This window comes from Dromiciops gliroides, chromosome 4 (genome assembly GCF_019393635.1).
Source record: "Dromiciops gliroides isolate mDroGli1 chromosome 4, mDroGli1.pri, whole genome shotgun sequence".
NCBI lineage: Eukaryota > Metazoa > Chordata > Mammalia > Microbiotheria > Microbiotheriidae > Dromiciops > Dromiciops gliroides.
In genome coordinates this window covers 330,003,731-330,024,046 of record NC_057864.1, presented here as the reverse complement: position 1 = coordinate 330,024,046, position 20,316 = coordinate 330,003,731, and the positions used below count along the sequence as shown (strand labels likewise).

Below are 20,316 nucleotides of genomic sequence, written 5' to 3'. Positions count from 1 at the left end.
GCACAGGAATAAGATACTTTAGAAAATATACAGCAGGGCTTCAACTGGATGTACTGTTCAAATTTAACAGCTCTTATATAACTATTAAGCATTTGTTTCACTATTCTAATAAATATTCTTGAAAGCTGAACATTCTCCACATTAGTATTATTTATGTCAATCCCCAGTTATTTTCTGTGCATTAGAAAAACTGATGAATGCTCTAGGCTACATCTTACAAAGCACAAGGAGTATGAACACAGCATACTGATGGAGTAAAAGAACTCTGATATTTAGATAGTTATCAGTCTGACAACTCATAAAAGCCACTATTATTCCGCAGATTCCTAATGGGAGTCACAAAGAATGTATAGCTCACTACCAATCATCTAAGAAATGCCAAAGGTAGTCAGAGTAGTGGAAACATCTCCTAGAATTATGTCAGGAAAACAAAGAACAGGTCATAGATAGGAAGTAAAGCCCTCTCATTCCAAATTATTTTTCTGCTCCCTTTCCACTGTAAAATATATTTCTCCCAATTCCAGGGGAAAAAAAGGCAGCCAATAATAAAGCTATGTGAGTCATTTTTCAAAGTATCAGTTTTATCCTTTCCTCAATTCTCCATGTATAAGTCAAATGAATTCTAAGTAGAATCATCTTCCCAAAGACAAGAATCATGTGGAATTGGAGATGTGCTGGGACATTTGTAACCGAGAGAGCCCAAAGTGCCAAACTTCATTTGGAGCTGAAAGCTGATTTCATAGGCTTCATCTCAGTGTACACTATAAGTCATCAGAATGATAAAAGAGTAAATTTCTTCCACCTCTCTTGCTTCTAAATGTAAGCCTTTTTAATTCTCCTTTAGGTTTAATATACATCAACTCAGAACAAGAAAGAAGCAGGGGCAGCTAGGTGGTACAGGGGCAGCTAGGTGGCGCAGTGGATAGAGCACCAGCCCTGGAGTCAGGAGGACCTGAGTTCAAATCCAGCCTCAGACACTTGACACTTCCTAGCTGTGTGACACTGGGCAGGTCACTTATCCCCAATTGCCTCACTAAAAAAGAAAGAAGAAAAGAAAGAAGAAGAAAGAAAGAAAGAAAGAAAAAGAAGAAAAGAAAGAAAGAAAGAAAGAAAGAAAGAAAGAAAGAAGAAGGAAGGAAGGAAGGAAGGAAGGAAGGAAGGAGGAAGGAAGGAAGGAAGGAGGAAGGAGGAAGGAAGGAAGGAAGGAAGGAAGGAAGGAAGGAAGGAAGGAAGGAAGAAGAAAGAAAGAAAGAAAGAAGAAAGAAAGAAAGAAAGAAAGAAAGAAAGAAAGAAAGAAAGAAGAAGAAAGAAGAAAGAAAGAAAGAAAGAAAAGAAAGAAAGAAAGAGAAAGAAAATAGAAAAAAGCAGTGTGGTACATTAGAAATAAGACATGTCCTATTCATGGCTCTCCAATGAATGACCTGTGTGGCCCTGAGTGAGTCACCTACCATTCCTGAGCTTCAGTTTCCTCATCTATAAAACTGAGATAATTCCTCCTCAGCCTATCTGATAGTGTGTTGACAGGATTAAATATGATAATGTACATGTGAATCAATAAACATTTACTATGTGTTTACTATATGACAGGCACTATGCTAAGAACGGGGTTACAAAGAAAGGCAAAATATAGCCCCCCCCCAATCAAGAAGCTAACCGTCTAATGAGGGAAACATGTAGAAACAAGCTATATATTGATAAATTTTAAATAATCAACAGAAAATTAAGGAACATCAGGCAAGGCTTCAAGCAAAAGGCAAAAGGTACGACTGTAGCTGGGACTTGAAGAAAGACAAGGAAGCCAGGAAGTAGAAATGAGGAAGGAAAACATTCCATGGCATGGAGGACATCCAGTGAAAATCCCTAGTTAGAAGAGGAGAGTTTCTTGTTAGAGGAACTGCAAGGAGGTATATGAAATTACTTTGTTTACTGTGAAGCATTCTATAAAGAATTGAAAAAAATATTAAGCAAGCCTTTGTTATGTGCCAAGCACTGTTCAAAGACATAGGGATACAGATATAAGTGTGAAGAAAACTCCTATTTGTTATTCCCAAAGCAAAGATCTGACCCATTTTAACTTCCCTGCTCAAGAAGCTCTAGTGTCTACCTATTGCTCTAGGATCAAATAAAAACTTGTATTTGGCTTTTAAAGCTCTTCCACTCTGGATTCAACTTGCTTGACTACTGGGACAGCTAGGTGGTAAAGTGGATAGTGTCGGGGCTGGAATCAGGAAGACGAGTTCAAATCTGGCCTTAGACAATAGCTGTGTGTCCCTACAGGAATCATTTAATCTCTATTTGCCTCTGTTTCCTCTTCCATAAAATAAGGATAGTTATAGCACCTACCTCCCAGAGTTATTGTGAGGATCAAAGGAGATAATAATTATAAAGTGCTTAAACTACAGACTCACACATAGTAAGTGCTACATAAATATTATCCGGTAGTAGTGGTAGTAGTAGTATTTTCCTTTTAAGACTAATGTCACATTTCAAAAAAAAACCAAAACAAAACAACCCCCCCCCCCCCAAAAAAGACTAATGTTCCATCTACTTAGTGGGCCTTTCCACAGGCATGCCCAGAATACTGTCCCTCTTTTCTGCCTTTTGGAAACCCTAATTTCCTATAAGGCTCAGCCTAAGTACCATGTCCTACAAGAGGTCTTTCGTGATCTTCCTGATCATTAGTGCATCCCCTCCCATCAAAATTGCTTTGTATTTGCTTATATGTATATATTTTGTCATCACTTATCCAGGTTTACAGGATGTTCCAAATTTCTTAATACAGTTTTAAGCTATTAAAACTTAAACTAAACTTCCTAGAAGGAGAGAATGTTCAGGTTTTGTCCTTGTTATCATAGCACCTACCACAGGGCCTGGCAGAAAGTAGGCATAAGGGCTGGTAAGTAGATGGTTAGGGAGTGAAATGTGCCTAGGTCTAGATGTAATGGTCTACTGAGGCAACACAGAAACAGGAAAGAATGATAATGCATAAGTATTAGGCAACATGCAGAAAGGCCAAGGTTATTCACAGAAAGTGGAGCTTCTATTTCATCTTGAACCAAATGTACCAGGAAAGATGGTCTGGCATACCACCTATCGACATAAATTCCAGGGTTGTATGACTCTGCTTTGAAGTGAAAAAAGAATGTCCTGACTTTCACAAAAGTGAGGAAACATAAAGAAAAAAGGTAAGAGTAACTTGGTAATTGCATGTAGTAAGTTTGTCAAAATTAAAATCGGATGAAAAGTCCAAATTTCAATTCTTTGGTTGCAACAACTAAGAAGCTGAATTTGAGTAGATATAGTGAGACGTGGAGTCAATAAGACCTGAGTTCAAATCCAGCCTGACACTTACTGGGTAATTTTGGGCAAGTCACTGAACCTCTGTCTGCCTCAGTTTCCTCATCTGAAAAATAGGGGCTATAGGGGTCAGCTAAGTGTTGTAGTAGATAAAGCACCAGCCCTGGAATCAGGAGGACCTGAGTACAAATCCAACCTCACATACTTGACACTACCTGTGGGATCCCTTGCAAGTCACTTAACCCTCATTGTCCCGCAAAAAATAAATCAATAAACAAACAAATAAATAATTTTTTAAATATGGGTTATAATAGCATTTATCTCACAGGGTTGTTATGAAACATAAATGAGACAATATTTCCAAAATGCTAAGCATGGTGCCTGCCTCAAGTACCTAATTCATATAGTCAGTTTATAGACTCTATTCTTCAATGGACTTTGTAACTAATTTTTTAAAAATTAATAAAATAATAATAAGCATATTTAGGATAGATATTTTAACTCTGACCCAGGAAATCTAGGAAAGGTTGTCAGATTTCCACAAAATAATTCTCTGACTTCCAGAAATCTATGAAGCCCATCATCATTTTGTCTCACTTACTATCCTATAAGTTTATCACCATCCAACCAAGCACATGTTACTTTATTGTTTCGTTTTCCTTACCAGAGTTGATATGATTATTTGTTCTTACCATCCGACATGCCAAGGCTGCCATATCAAATTCAAAACTCATTGAAAATAAGAAATTCATCACCATGTCTCAAGTATTTCCTCATGCCAGTCCTTCTTCTACTTAGCTGTCAAATTAATCTTCCTGAGACACCATTCTGACTGTTACTCCACTCAGTCAACACCAGTGACTCCATATAACTTCTAGGATTAATATATGTGTGGTGAAATTAATAAATGTGTGTTGATTTACTAACTTCCCAAAGGAAGGAACGAAAGTCTTTTTTAATATTTGCTAATAATAACAACTGATAGTCAGGTCAAAGCTAAGTGGCATATAAAACAAGATGAGACTTTTTCTCTTCACTATTTTATTTCTCTCTGTATTGCCATACCTTCTCCCCTCCCCATTCACTGTCAATCTATCCTCTAAATTTGAATCACCATTAACGTAACCTGTCACATGCCTGATGCCAGCTACAGGGCACATCTTTCTCTAGGGAGCAATCTCAGAAAGCAAGAATCAAATAGTCAACACTAGGCTGTAAACATCATTATCAAGTGATTCCTACCTCCAGCTCTAGCACATTCTGTGTGGGCCCTGGAGCAACATAATTCATGACATCAGATCAATGCAGATTCTACTTTTCACCTTCACTCAATATAAAGAAGACAAGGAGAAGAACCAGGGAGGGATACCCTGGTCACAGTACCAAAACTGTCACAGTTCTACTGCTTTATCAAGCCTCAACTAGGCTCTTTGCTTACACTTAAATTTGGCTATGTATTTATGTATATATGTATTATATGTGTTTATCTCATGTGTATGTGTGTAAGTATGCATATAAATATGTATACATATGTGTGTGTATGTGTATATAAATGTATATGTGTATGTATACACACATATGTATTGGTGAGATTCAAAGCATATAAGTCCCCTTTCTTACTATCTAGATCCTCTAAATAATTTAGCTGAAGTTCTAATACAAATAGCCTTCACTTAATGAAGCTGTTTCCAAAGTGTTTCCAAAAGACTCTAGCCCATGAAAGCCTCCTGTGCCCCACATACTTTTCTGCCTTCATCTTTCTTCAACAGTGTTCCATTCTCTCTACTATACTAACTTCAATTCTCTAACACACATCTTTGGGAGACACTGGGGTCAGTGATAATAGACTGTTAAAGCAAGAGAGTGAAAAAATTATTTTGCATTGATAAAATTTAAAGAAATACTGAGAAATTGTTCATAGTTTATGAAGATATACAAAATTATATGATCCCTCTGATCATTTTACATACTGATATGGTGATTCTAAATAAATTCCTAAAAGAAAAAAAAAACTATTTTAAGGCACACAAATGTTGTATGCATTTACTGAAATAATTTGTTTTCAAAAAGAAATGGGCTTGGCATATATTTGAAAGAGAAAATAGGCAAGAATGACTTTTGGCTTCCTAAAGAACTCTACTACACAGAATATTAGTGTATTACTATTACAGCCGAATATATATGTTTCTGCAGGATTAGTAGGAAAAACCTTTGCCCAGAATCCACTGCAGATTCTATTTACTTCTTGGTGGGAAAGGTAGTAGGAAGGACAAGAAAGGGATATTCTAAATATTAATTACCCAAGCATTCCAATATGAATAACATAAGAAACAACTTTATTTTGAAATGATCTAATGAAATTTCTGTTTCTTCCTCTAATGACCTTCATCTAAATATTCTTACTTTTTCTCTTATCAATATACCTCAATAAATAATATGCCTCACCCCCACCTTTTTTCTTATTATTTCTTTTTAATAAAATATACCCATCCAGGACTATACATGGTCTAGTCATGAATTTCATCCCATTAACTCTCAATGACACCCATGAGGTCAAATTTTCTACCCTGAGCTAGGACCTCTAATTCCTTTGGTTTATTGCCTAAACTATAGCATTGTGTATAGTTATTTGTTGTCTTGGATTTTATTATTGTCTCCTTTCCCAACCTACCTTTTCAGTATTCTCACATCTTACACTCCCCTACCTCCACCACCACTACCATGTCTTTCACAATCCAGTAACATTGGCTTCCTTGTTGTGCCTTGCACAAAATGGTCCATCTCCAGACTATGAGCGTTTCACTTCTGTCACCTCTTCTTCCCAGCCTCCTTGCTTCCCTGACTTCCTGGCTTCCCTGATTTCCTTCAACTCTCAGGTAAAATCCTGCCTTCTACTAGAAACTTTTCCTGATTCTTCTTAATTCTAATGCTTTTGCTCTGTTGACTATCATCAATTTATCCTGTATATATACTTTGCATATGTTACTTACATGTTGTTTCCCTTACTTGACTATGACCTCCTTACGAGTAGGGATTGATTTTTGCCTTTATTTATAACCCCAGAGCTAATTAGCACAGTGCCTGACACATAGTAGGCACTTGATAAATGTTTATTGACTGAGTGAAAGTCAGAGAAAGGAGAATTAGCAGAGAATGTATATCCACATTTTAAAGTTTTTGCTAATCAATTTTTGCTTCTAGTAGTATAATTTTAGATCACTAAGAAAGGCATTCCCTTGTACTTGACACTTCTGGCAATGAGATTTTATTTAAACCACAATGTAACATAGTATTAATATATAGAATTCTTATTTTATTAAATGTGATCATGGCCAGATGCCTTAATATTAAGAAATTGTCAAAATAAATGCAAATGTGTCAAAACAAGAGAAGCCACAGACAATAGCATAATTTTTACAAAGATCAGACTGTGTTTCCAAGACAGTAATTCATTGGCACTACCAACTGAGAAATTATGCATTTGGGGGGCCAAAGGGAAGAGATGCCTGACTTATTCAATTACAAACAATTGCCTGTAATGATATCAGTTTTGACTCACGTTGGAATGCCCTGCTGTTTCTGTGTGCTTTGCTATTTCTGCTTTATTTTAAATTTGATCATGAAAATGAAAACACATCATGTGGCTAATTCTCCATATCTTAGATTGTATGTAAAATTGTCTCCTTCTTTTTTATCAGGATAAGATTTGTGAGAGATATAAAAACTGACCATTATCCTTCATATCAAGTACCAAATACTTAATGGAAATAAGTGTCTTCTAATAAAATAATACATTCAAATTTAATAATAAAGACATGTTCTAAAAATATGCTCCAGTTCCTGAAAGGTTTATTTAACATTTAAACAGTTGTTTCTGAAAGAAAAAAAACTTACATGATCAATTAGCTCTCGAACCATTCCATTCCACTGTCCATTGACATCATCCTGGGCTCCATATTTTCCATCCTCCACAAGTCTAATCTCATAGGTAAAACCAAGGATTGTAGCTAGTTCCCTGAGGAGGTCAATGCAATATCCCTCGAATCGATCGTTCCCATATAGGGGCTTATCAGACTTCTTGAACATAACATAGGGTTCTTCCTACAGTAATTGAAAACAAAGGAAAGAGTTTCAGTTAACCACCATATTTGGGCATTGCAGAAGTACCAGAATTTCAGTTTAAATTTTCTTAATATCAACAACAGTCTCTTTTAAGTATTTTTACTTTCATTTTAACTACTGTCTCTACAACTGAAAATCATCTATTAATTCAGATTGCTCAGAAAATAGTTTTCTTTGTTTGGAGAAATTTGAAAAACAATGTCTATGGTGTGCATTTAAGAGGTCTTGGACCCACCTGCCTCAGAATATTACCTATGTCCTGCCATGTTTCCATTTTCTCCTAATCAGGGCAACATTATTCATTCCTTCAGGTTAAATATGAATATGAGACATGTTCTACATAGGGCACAATGAAAATACACCTTGTCAAGAAAATAGACAGCTATATTTAGAGAAAAGAACAAACTTTGGGTGTTTTATCCATTTATTCCATCAGCATAAATGACTTCAACAGAATTAAGATCTTGGAAGGCACAAATAATTTGGTCGTTAGGGGACGAGTTGCAGATCAAGTAAATTTAACTGTGACGTTTAAGTATGACAACAATGAAGCCCTCGTTGGTGAGCAGAGGAAGGACACTGAACATACAAAGCTGTCCAATGTTCTATAACCCAGTGTAAACCTGAAATTGTTGTGTAGCAAAGAAGAGAATGGGCACCAGAGTGGGCGAGTGGTTAAAAGGTAGAAGAGAACAGGACAAATAGCCTATTTTATATTTCCGCTTAAGGCAGTCACGTGTTTGAACATCTAAGAATTGTTTATGTTCTGTGAAAATATGGATGAGCCTGTGACTTAATAGCTACACTAGACAAATACAATAGATTACCTGGAATTTACTGATTTTGTCAAATCTGCACTAACTCACGTAGACATTGTACATTGTTTTTATTTTTCTAATATGTTTACATGATTTTGGTTTGTTTGAGGGTTTTTTCCTATTTTCATAAAAGGAGGCTATATCTTGGGTCTCATCCAGGGTCTTGAAATATCTTATTTAATTCTTAATGAGGATCCCTAATTTGTGCCCCACCAAATAACATTTTATTTATTCAATTCATTGATACAATCAAAATCTCAGTGTCTAAAAAGAATCAGATGTGAACATTTTACCCTACAAAACCTTTATCTTTGATACAGCATATGGTGGTTTTCCCCAAGAGAAGATTTAGTAAAAATAGTGCACTTTGGTATTTCAATGTAGGAGAGATTGAGGTAGAAGCATCAGAGAATAATTCTGTAGACTTTTATTTTGTTCTTCAGATATATTTTGGCACTCTAAAACTTTCTTTGTTGTTACTTGGAAATATTGTTACAAAACAATTGTTAAATTTCTTTGGCCTAGAGCTAACTGAAACACTTAGTATAATTAGGAAAGCATTAGTAAAATTTGAAGGAGTGCTTTCTTTTCTTTTGTTTGTTTTCTATGTAAAGTATGTAGGTACAGCCCTGAAATTGCTTTCTAAAATAATTTTTTAACTGGATATTCTATTTAGATAGTGAAATAGCATTGAGAATAGAGTACTGAAATTTAGCAATTTTCCTGACTCTTCTTAATTATACTGTCATTAGAAAGAATCAGGAGTTACCACTGTACTTTCTTCCTTGATAAGTTCAGTGTAGGTCATAGCTTCTCTCTTCTCATTTGAAGCCTTCATAATAGGGAATTTCAACATACATATTTATGATCCCTCATATACACTAACTTCTCAGTTCCTCAGTCTATTCAATTTTCATGACTTATATCTCGACTCTACATAAGCTACAGAAATGATGACACCTTTGATCCTTCCATCTTCCAAAAGTGTTCTGTTTCCTTGCCTAGGGACATCTAGATGGCTCAGTGGATAGAGCACTGGCCCAGGAGTCAGGAGGACCTGAGTTTAAATCTGGTCTCAGACACTTGACACTTACTAGCTGTATGACCCTGGGCAAGTCACTTAACCCCATTGCCTCAAACATCTGGGGCAATCTCCATTTGTCCTGATGTATATCTTGCCACTGGACCCAGATGGCTCTAGAGGAGAGAATGAGGCTAGTGATCTTACATAGCCCTTCCTCACTTAAATTCAATTCAGTGCAAGTCATGACATGTCTTGGTCCTCTTTGAGAATTAAGGACAAACAACAACAACCGCAACAATTTCCTTCTATACAAAACCTTGAAATTCCTTTTCTGATTACATTTTTTTGTTCCATATTTCCCCATGCCTTACAATACCTAACTTTGTTCTTCATCCTCAATATCATCTCCATTACTTCTCACTTCTTTCCCAGGTTATTTATTATCTTTGCATTGCCTACACTCCTCTCCCTTCTCCTTTGTGAGCTCACTCAACTCTAAACTGATCTCTTCTTTTGAAGCCCTTGCTCCTTTGTCCTATAATTTATCATGCCTTCCAAAACCAACACCAGAGTTGGAGGAAATTACAAAACAGTGATTTCCGTTATGGCTCAGTACAAACTAATGGTCTAGATATTTTAACCAAATCCCTAGTGAATCAAGGCAACATTTCATTTTGCACTAATTTTTTCACTACTCTACTCTCCACAGAGGCTATTATGTCATTTCTCAATCCTTCTATAGCACCCCTATCCTCACCCACTGAGCTGAGGACATTACCTAATACTTCAGTAAGAAAAAATTGAGTTAATTCACCAAGAGTTCCAAACCACTCACAATCTCACATCATTCAGACATTTTCCACTATTCCTTTATTCTAGGCTCAGATAAAGAGGTGGTTCTTCTTCTAACAAAAGACAGTCCTTCACATGGAACCTTGATCTCATCTCTTGAATTCTCTAGTAAATTTCCTTTGTTATCCTTGCCACCTTCTCATAGCTTCAGTTTCCAGGTACTGGGCTTCTTCCCTACCTCCATGCTAATATGCCCATCTAATTTCTACCTTTGAATCCTCTCACTTGACCCTATCATCCCTAAAGTTATTATCTTATATCATACATCCTAACTGGAAAAATGCCTTAAACAGTAATTTTATACTTGATGCCTCCACTTCCTTTCCTCTCACTCAACTCTAAACACTCAGTAATTTGGCTTTTGATCTTATCATTCAGCTGAAATGTTCCTATTCAAAATTACCAATGACCTCCCCATTGACAAATCTATTGCCCTTTTCTTAATCCTAATCCTTTTTTACTTCTCTGCAACATTTGACAATGTTGATCATATTTCTTCTCCTGGGACACTCCCTCCTTTCTAGGTTTTCATGATTCTGATCTATCCTGGTTTCTTCTTTCTACACAACTGCTGTTTCTCAGATTTCTTTGTTGGTTCTTTATCCGTGTCATACCCACTAACCATTGGCATCCCCTGAGGCTTTGTACTAGGACCTCTTGTCTTTTTTGCTCAGTACTATTTTTATATATATCCATCAGTTCTCATAATTTCATTTATCTATCTATGCAGCTGGTCTATATACAAATCTACATAACCAGACATAGTCTCTCTCATGAGATATAGTCATGCATCTGCAACTGCCTCTTAGACATTCTCCAAACTCAGTGCTTTAAAACATCCCAAACTCAAAAATCCAAAACAGAATTTATTATGTTTTTAAAAATATCTCTCCATCTTCTTTTAACTTCTCTGCTTATTGTTGAGTATATCACTATTATTTCAGTCACCTAGGTTCACAATCTTTGTGTCATCCTCATATCTTCACTTACATATACAGATTTTGTCAAATCATTGTTATTTCTAACCACAACAACTCTTGTTTATGTCCCCACCTCTACATTAACACAGCCAAACCCTAGGTCATGTTTTGATCACCTCTCATTTGTATTAATACAATAGTTTCAAGTCTTTTCCCATCTAATCCATGACACACTTAGCTGCCAAAGTGATTCTTCTAAAGCATATGTCTAACCCATAACTCCCTACTCAGTAAGCTCCAGTGGCTCCCTGTCACCTAATGGATTATATATAAACTCCTCTGTCATTTTAAGATCTTTATAACCTGGTCAATTCCTACTTCTCCATTCTCCTTTTACCTCAGTCCCTCCTATGCATTCTTTTATATAGCTACACTGGACTATTTGCAATTCCCCAAAACACAACATTCCATGATCTCCATGGATTGGTATTGAATGTCCTCCATGCCTGGAATGTGCCTCACCTTCACCTCACAGTATTCCTGTTACTGTTTTTTTTAATATTCAGCTCAAATCCCACCTTCTACAATAGGTGTTCCACAGTCCCCCATAGTTGCTATCTTCCCTTTAGATTACATTCCATCTATTTGGTATATATCTTGTATGAATTAAATTATTCACATGGTGTCTTTTCCATTGGAATGCCCAGAGTGCAAGGATTGTATTGTTGTGGTGGTGGTGGTGGTTGTCAGTGTTGGAGGTATCTAAGTAAGTACAATGAAAAAAGTGTTGGGCCTAGAGTCAAGAAAATCTAAGTTCAAATATTGCCTCAGATACTCTCTAGCTCTATGACCTAGGCAAGTCACTTAATCTCTGTTTCAGTTTCCCCTGTTTCTTTAGGATTATTGTGAGGATCAAATGAGAATAGTAATTATAAAGTGCTGAGCACACTGCCTGGTACATGATAAATCCTATATAAATGAGAGCTATTATTATTTTTGTTGTTGCAGTTTTACCCTCTATTTGTATCTCCAGCTCCTAATACAGGAGCTAGAAGGTGGTAAATGTTGAATAAATCCTTGTCAACTGACAGACTACTCTCAATTTCAAAACCGGCTGTATAATCTTGAGTAAGTAACTAATTTCTTCTAACTCTGGGTTTATTTCTTCCTCTGTTAAGAAATGATAGTGGGGCAGCTAGGTGGTGCAGTGGATAAAGCACTGGCCTGAGGAGGACCTGAGTTCAAATCCAGCCTCAGACACTTGACACTTAACTAGCTCTGTGGCCCTGGGCAAGTCACTTAACCCTCATTGCCCTGCAAAAAAACAAACAAAAAAAGAAATGATAGTGATACCTCAAAGAATTGTGTGCACAGTGCTTTGTAAACTGCAACTTTCTAAATAACTGTGCATTAATATGAACTAGGATGAAAAGATCTGCCTATACGAATATACTTGAAGTTCCTTATAACCACAGATTTCTATATTTAAGATAATACAATTATATCATTAATTACCTTTAAGTCAAGAATCCTCCTAGATAGAGTTTGTGTGATGTTTTATGCATTATTGCATTTACAAGTATATTTCTAGGATCCTGATTAAATGTAATTCTATTTCATTATATGATAGTGATATAGTTAGTGGTATATTGGAGAAGCAGCTTGGTTTAGTTGATAGATTGTTGATCTTGAAGTCAAAATGACTCCAAAGCTCAAGTCTTGCCTCTACACCTGGGAGTATTGATTTTGAGATCTCCTTCAGGAAGTGATTGGTAGGTTCTTTCAATTTCTATTTTACCCTCTGGTTTTAGAATATCAGGGTAGTTTTCCTTGATAATTTCTAGAAAGATGCTGTCTAGGCTCTTTTCTTAATCACAATCTTCAGGCAGTCCAATAATTTTAAAATTATTCTCTCCTTGATCTATTTTCCAGGTCAGTTGTTTTTCCAGTGAGATATTTCACATTTTCTATTTTTTTCATTCTTTCGGGTTTGTTTTATTGTTACCTGATTTCTCGTAGTCATTAGTTTCCATTTCCTCAATTCTAATTTTTAAGGAATTCTTTTTCTTCAGTGAGCTTTTGTACTTCCTTTTCCATTTGGTCAATTCTGCTTTTCAAAACATTCTTCTCATTGGCTTTTTTGTACCTCTTTTACCATTTGCTCTAGTCTGTTTTATAAGGTGTTATTTTCTTCAGTATTTTTCTGCCTTCTTTACCAAGTTCTTGACTTTTTTCATGATTTTCTTGCATTACTCTCATTTCTCAATTTTTTCTTCCAACTTTCTTACTTGATTTTTTAATCTTTTTTGAGCCCTTCCATGGCTTGAGACCAATTCATATTTTTTCTTGGAGATTTTGGATATAGGAGTTTTGACTTTTCTATCTTCTTCTGAGTGTGTGTTTGATCTTCCTTGTCAACACAGTAATTTTCTATGGTCAAAATTTTTCTGTTGCAGACATAGCATGGCATAGTGGATTAAGAGCTTTCCTTGATATAAGGAAGACCTAAATTCACATACTGTCTCTGACATATTTTGGCAATATGACTTTGAGCAGCTCATTTAACTTCTTAGTGTCCCAGGTACTTCTCTAATACTATAAGTAGCAGAACTTATGCTATAGTGAATACATAGAATCTGAAGAATCAAAGTTGAGAATTATCTACAGAGCAACAGAAAAATATCTTGTTCAAGTGATCTCATTTCATCTCCTCTCCTCCAAAAGCTGTCCACTCTTTTCATACCTACTCTTACTTATTTTCAGTCTCTCCCTATCTGTTGACTCATTCTTACTTCATGCAAATATGACCACATCTTCCCTATCCTGAAAAAAAAATCCTTCCAACCCAAACTATTATCCTCTGTCTCTCCTCTCTTTTGTAACTGAAGTCCTTGAAAAAGTTATATACAATAAATACCTCCACTTTGCCTTCTCTCACTCTCTTCTTAACAACTTATAATATGGCCTCCATATAGTGGAAGTCACCAGAATATTGGGTGGACCCCTCTATAGGATTTATAGAAACACATGGAAAAAATAATCTTAATTTCTTTTTTTTTGTGTGAGGCAATGGGGGTTAAGTGACTTGCCCAGGGTCACACAGCTAGTAAGTGTCAAGTGTCTGAGACAGGATTTGAACTCAGGTACTACCTGACTCCAGGGCCGGTGCTCTATCCACTGCGTCACCTTGCTGCCCCGAAAAAATAATCTTAATTGGAGTACATGGCTAAATTAAAATATGAATTGTCAGAGGGATGATCCAAATTGGTACTATTATAGATCCATAGAAGTAGCAAAATAGGGGGGCAGCTAAGGTGGCGCAGTGGATAAAGCACTGGCCTTGGATTCAGGAGGACCTGAGTTCAAATCCAGTCTCAGACACTTGACACTAGCTGTGTGTCCCTGGGCAAAGTCATTTAATCCTCATTGGCCTGCCAAAAAAGAAGTAGCAAAATATCTATTGGAAGGGACTCCTCAACCCAAATTGTTACCATGTAGAGAAAATGGGAGCATGTAAAAGTACTTAATTCCACTGGCATCTGTAATAAGGATTTGTCAGAATTTCCATCATCAATCATACTTTTAAGGAAACCAATAAGTCAAACATTTTTGTGTACACTGAATTGAAAATTGACCCCAAATCAGCTCAAATATTTTCCCCAAAAATGAAATTCACTGAAAGTTTTTGGAAAATAATTTTAATAGCCTATTATTTTGTAGCAGTTATTTTTAGGGGGGACATATCTCATTCCTGTCCCTAAGCAATATTTAGTAGTCACATTTTGACTGTCCATTTGTAGACTAGGTGATTGAAGATGTTTTGTGGCTCATTTTAAAATTCATTCAAGTAACTCCTTCCACTCAGCATGTTCCTTCTTTCCATGATTCTTAGGGAGAAAAAGCTTGAGAAATAAAACCAGTTTTAACATGAACCTAAATAAACTATAATTAGAAAGGCAAATCTCATACAAGTATAATCCTATGATGAATTTCTAATTTAAATATAGTATAAATAATTCTTAGATAATGCACATGTCTGTTCTACTACATTAACCTTTTAATGGCCCAGAAACTCTGCAACCAAATTGTCTTTTAAAGCTATAGTCCTATTTTGAGGAGTCCCATGTGGTATTTAAAATTATTCAGGAGATCCTTCTAGGGTTGTAGTTTGCTGAAGGAAAAATTCCTTTAAAATTCCCTATAGTTTTCAAACACCCAGAAAGGCACTTTTAAAGGTGCTACATTAAATTATTTTAATTTGCTTTTAAGAAATAAAAAATTAAAACAAATCAATTTGTATAGCCCTCCTGAGATCTAAATGAATAAGGAATTTATGGTTTTTATTTCCATAATACAAGAGAATTGTAGGAATTGAGCCATTTATAGATGTTCTCTGTTATGTTTTTTAATTATATGTTTTCCTCAATAATTATTTCAAATAATTTAATACAGTGTTCCTAATTTGGATAGGTCTTCTAATAATTAAGTGTTCCCATGTAGTCCTTGACTTGCTTTGGTGAGTTGCCTCTATGGAAGAGTTCATATATACAGACAAAGGTCTACAAGGGGACTAATCAATCCTATCGATCCTCAAGTTGTTCGGAAGCTACCAGACTCCGCTGCAATCACTTTTGTCTCCCTGAGCTGTACTGAATTAGCAAAAATAAAAAGATCTCCATTTTAGCCTTATCTAGTTCCAGAGATATGAACTGAAGGAAGGATACACAAAATCTTGTGCTAACTTCTTTCAGTTTATTTTCATCTGGTAGACACTCCAGAAAAGATGAGCATTACTTGGGAATTTTGGATATTATCTTTGGATCTTCCACATAGGAATGTCAAACAAAGTTAGCCATGGTTGTCTGTGGACTTGGGAGGCTGTGTGGTGCCGTGCAAAGCATAATGGATTTAGAGTCTTAGTATCTTAGTCCAACTCTTGGCTCAGCTCCCTATTGCCTGTCAACATTTGGGAAAAATCTCTGAGCTGTGATTTCATCACTAAAGGAAAGTCCAGAGGAAATTCTTCCTAATAAGGAAGATAGGTAGGCACATGTTATGTCAGCAAATAATCTGGAACACTGAGAGGTTAAGCTACTTTTCTAGGAATTCACAAAGAACTTGTCTCCCAAATGGGATTGGACACAATGTCTTCCTGAACCTGAAATCAACTCTCTATAGATCAGTTTTCTATCTACTGTCATAGTACCTCTTACTTCTCTTAAATATATAGATAGAATGAGTACAGGACAGTATAAGGATGGACTGTATTTAGAGCCAAACAGCCTGGATTTTGGATTCTGTTATTTACCATTTTTGTGAAGATGGACCTCAGTTTCCTCTGATGTTAGATAAAGAGACTGGGGATGATTAGAAAATTTCTAATATCTCTTTCATCTCTAGATGCCATAAGTCAAAAATTATTTAGAATCACAGACAATCAAGTAAATCCTAAACTTTCCAATTCTGATTGTTTTTAATGTCACCATTACCCTATCCCTGATGGGTTACCAGTGGCACAGTTTAAAAAAGCAAAACTTCAACTTTAGGAATTTTGCTGAATTCTGCATTGGGCAATTAGAATATGTTATTTTGTTTCCAGTTTCAGTCTTCAGAAAGAAAAGAGAACTTAACATTTAAGGGTATTTGAAATATAATTCTTCAAGCCCCAAAGATGGAGGAGATGGAGATTGGATTTAGAGAGCTGACAAATAATTATGAAAGGCAAGAACTCACAAAAATGCTACTGAAACTGGTCTGATTATGAATCTAAAAGGAAAGAGGAATCAGAATGTATGAGCTCATTATGATTTCATAGTACATTTCTGGGAATAGAGTTCAAATATTCTTCCAAAGCATTTACAAAATAAAACAACTGGGGCAGCTAGATGGCGCAGTGGATAGAGCACCGGCCCTGGAGTCAGGAGTACCTGAGTTCAAATCCGGCCTCAGGACACTTAACACTTACTAGCTGTGTGACTCTGGGCAAGTCACCTTAACCCCAATTGCCTCACTAAAAAAATAAAACTATGCTACATATGTGAATGTATCATTGGGAAGGTAAGAGAAGACCAAGATAAGAGTTTCATTGATATATGATTAAGAAAGCATAAAGGAGGTGAAAATCAGAGACAGGGAAAAAACTGTCATAAGCCTGAACACTTAGTACTATGCCTGAGAGGTAATCATTAAAACATTATGATAGGATAGAGCACCGGCCCTGGAGTCAGGAGTACCTGAGTTCAAATCCGGCCTCAGACACTTAACACTTACTAGCTGTGTGACCCTAGGCAAGTCATTTAACCCAATTGCCTCACTAAAATAAAATTAAATTTAAAAAAAGAAAAGAAAACACTATGATATTAAGAGTTTTCTTCCCTTTAATTCTACTATGAGCTTCTCAGTCTCCCCCATAATAATCACAGTAATTACCAATCTGAGAAAATATCTTTATCTGCATAAATTAAATGCTTTCTTGATGTAAGCTGATCACACTTGGTACCTTCTCCCCTCCTTCCTAAGATAGAGAAGGGAGTAGGATACATCACCAGAAATACCCAGAGTGAGTGGTTAATGCATCAATTAATCTGTAAGTATGTATTATTAAGTATGCACTATGTGTCTGGTCCTATGCTGGGCTCTGGGATAGGAATAGAAAGAAAATGAAACAGTATCTGCACTTTAATAGCTTACATTATTCAGGTTGATTATAAACACATACAGAATAAATATATGAATGAAAAAATATTAAGCCATTATATATGTACAAAGCACTGAAGATGCAATAAAAAAGTAAGACAATTCCTGATCTCAAGGAGAATATATTCTAATGGGAATACAACACTTAAGGAAAATAGATGATGAAGTAGATTGAGTCAGGAATCAGGAAGAATTGGGTTCAAATCCAGTGTCAGATACTTCCTAGTTCTACAATCCTGGGCAAGTCACTTAAACATTTTCTGCATCAGTTCCTCAACCATAAAATGAAGATAATAAAGCACCTATTTCACAGGATTATTGTGAATGTCAAATAAGAGGTGATTTGTAGACACAGCAGAGGTCCTTGCACACAATAGGTGCTTGAGCATGCTTCATAGTAGGTGTTTGTACATGTTTCCTTTCTTCTTCCATATGATTGGTCCACTCATAAAGTCAGCCAATAAACATTTATTAAGTGTATAGCATGTGCCAATCACTAAGCTAAGCAAGCACTATTATGTACTAAATACTGGGGAATCAAAGAAAGGCAAAATATAATCTCTGCTCACAAGAACGACACTGTCCTCCAAAGTGGTCTGTTTATTTTCCAAGTACAGAGGACTATTCCTACTCAGTGAGGGGCATGTGTGGATAAAGATGAAATGAGCCACTACCATGCAGTTTTCAGACTGAAACAGAGCTTGGATCTCAGACAACTTTCTTTCAATAATAACATGCCTTTCTGCAAGGTCCAAGATTGGTCTTTAGAAGTAATCATAGTTCAGAAGCCTTTTAGTATTATTTTATTTGATGGTTACACCTTTCCCATTCCAGTGATTCAGAACCTCTAGCAATCATTTGACTCAAACCTTATTTCCTGTTCTTCAGTGCCTAATCCCTTATTTCCATTCCCCACAACCCAACCCTACAAAGTTTTACTGTAAAGCTACTCACATCTCTACTTATACTCTCTGGAATACCTGCTAATAGTCAACAAAATTGCTTTCATTTTACATCCCTCCCCCAACTCCTTCCATCTTCTGTCTCTCACTGAGATTTGGATCAGTCCTGATGGCATAGATGCCCTTTCAAGCACTGGCAGCCTTTTCATTCATTCTTTGGAACCATCAGATGAGGTGGGGAAGACTTGGAATACTCCTTGCTCCCCATTGCCACTTTCAGGTTCTCTCTTTACCAGTATCAGTCAATAAACTCATCTCTTTTGAGGTTCACTTGATCCATATATACCACCCAATCAAAATTTTGCTAGCTGTTATTCACCACTCTCTAGCACACTCCCCTTCTTTCCTCAGTGAGCTCAGTGCCATTTTCATAGTCTCTCTCCTCCTCAACAAAGTCAACTAAGGAATTCAATATGCATATTAATGCTCCACAAAACATCTTAACTTCGTAATTCTTCAAATTGACTCATTTCCCATGCCTACTCATCTACCTCACCTTTGCCACATTCAAAGGTAGTCACATCCTTCATCTTGCTATCACTCACAAATGCATCATTTCCAAATTCATGGACTCTGAAATGACTACTTCTGCTCACAATCTCTTATCATTCCACTTAGCTGTCTGCTCTGTAACCCCACTTCATCTACACCATGACCTCCACTCATTTCTTTCCCAGGAGATCACCTCTCGTAAGTTTTCCCCTCTTGACCCCTTGGTGAATCAGTTCAACTGTATACTGGCCTCTTATTTTGAATCCCTTGCCCTTTTATTGTTGAATCTGTACTGCAAAGTCTCAAACTTAGATCACTCCCACCATCTGCTGCCTTAAGTCCTATACATGTTCTCCTAAAAGAAACTATAGAAAACTCTAAAACTGGGTCCACTATGGACTTAAATTACATAATTTCAACTGAGCCCTCATTGCTGCAAAGCAATACTTTTGCACCTCCTTTATCAATATCCTATCCAACTTATCATAGCAATTTTTCCAAACCTTTTCATCTTTCTTCTCATGACTCCCCCCACTCCTAATACTCTTTGCTCAGAATCTTGGTTCATATTTCACTTAAAAACAGTCTGGTCATTTATTTCTAGCTCCCCCTTATCTCAGCTCTCAAGCACCCAGTCACCTTCTATCCTTATGTCCTCCTTCACCCTGTCTCACATAAATGAGATGGCCCTTTTCATGCCAAGGCAAACTATTCTGCATGCACAAGTGATCCCAGCCTAGATCATCTTGTCCAGAAGATTACTCTCTCAACTCCACTCTCTCACTAATAATCTATCTCTATATATTGTCTGCTTCCCTATTGCTTACAAATATACTCATGTTTTCTCCATCCACAAATAACTTCATTAGATTTTAATCTATCCCCATTTACTATTGTCCCATATCTCACCTCCATTTTGGCAACTAAACTACTTGAGAAGTCCAACTACATTAGCTGCCTCCACTTCCTTCCCTCTCACTCTTATTTACTTTTTGCAGTCTGGCTTCTGATCTCATCATTTACCCCCAAATTGCCTTCTCCAGAGTTATTAAGGATTTCTCAATTGTTCAATCTGATGGCCTTTTCTCAATACACATGATAATTTCTCTTTAGCCTTTAATATTGTAGATCAC

The 20,316-nt window shown here is 36.3% G+C and overlaps 1 protein-coding gene across 3 annotated transcripts in view; it reads right to left on the bottom strand.

The window, feature by feature from the left end:
- GRIK2 (glutamate ionotropic receptor kainate type subunit 2) overlaps positions 1 to 20,316 on the bottom strand; it is an 823,240-nt gene that overhangs the window by 281,470 nt on the left and 521,454 nt on the right. For all 3 annotated transcript variants that reach the window (XM_044001196.1, XM_044001197.1, XM_044001198.1), the window contains one exon: positions 7,192 to 7,398. In XM_044001196.1, the coding sequence (XP_043857131.1) occupies positions 7,192 to 7,398 (207 nt within the window). The remainder of the gene's footprint in view (positions 1 to 7,191; positions 7,399 to 20,316) is intronic.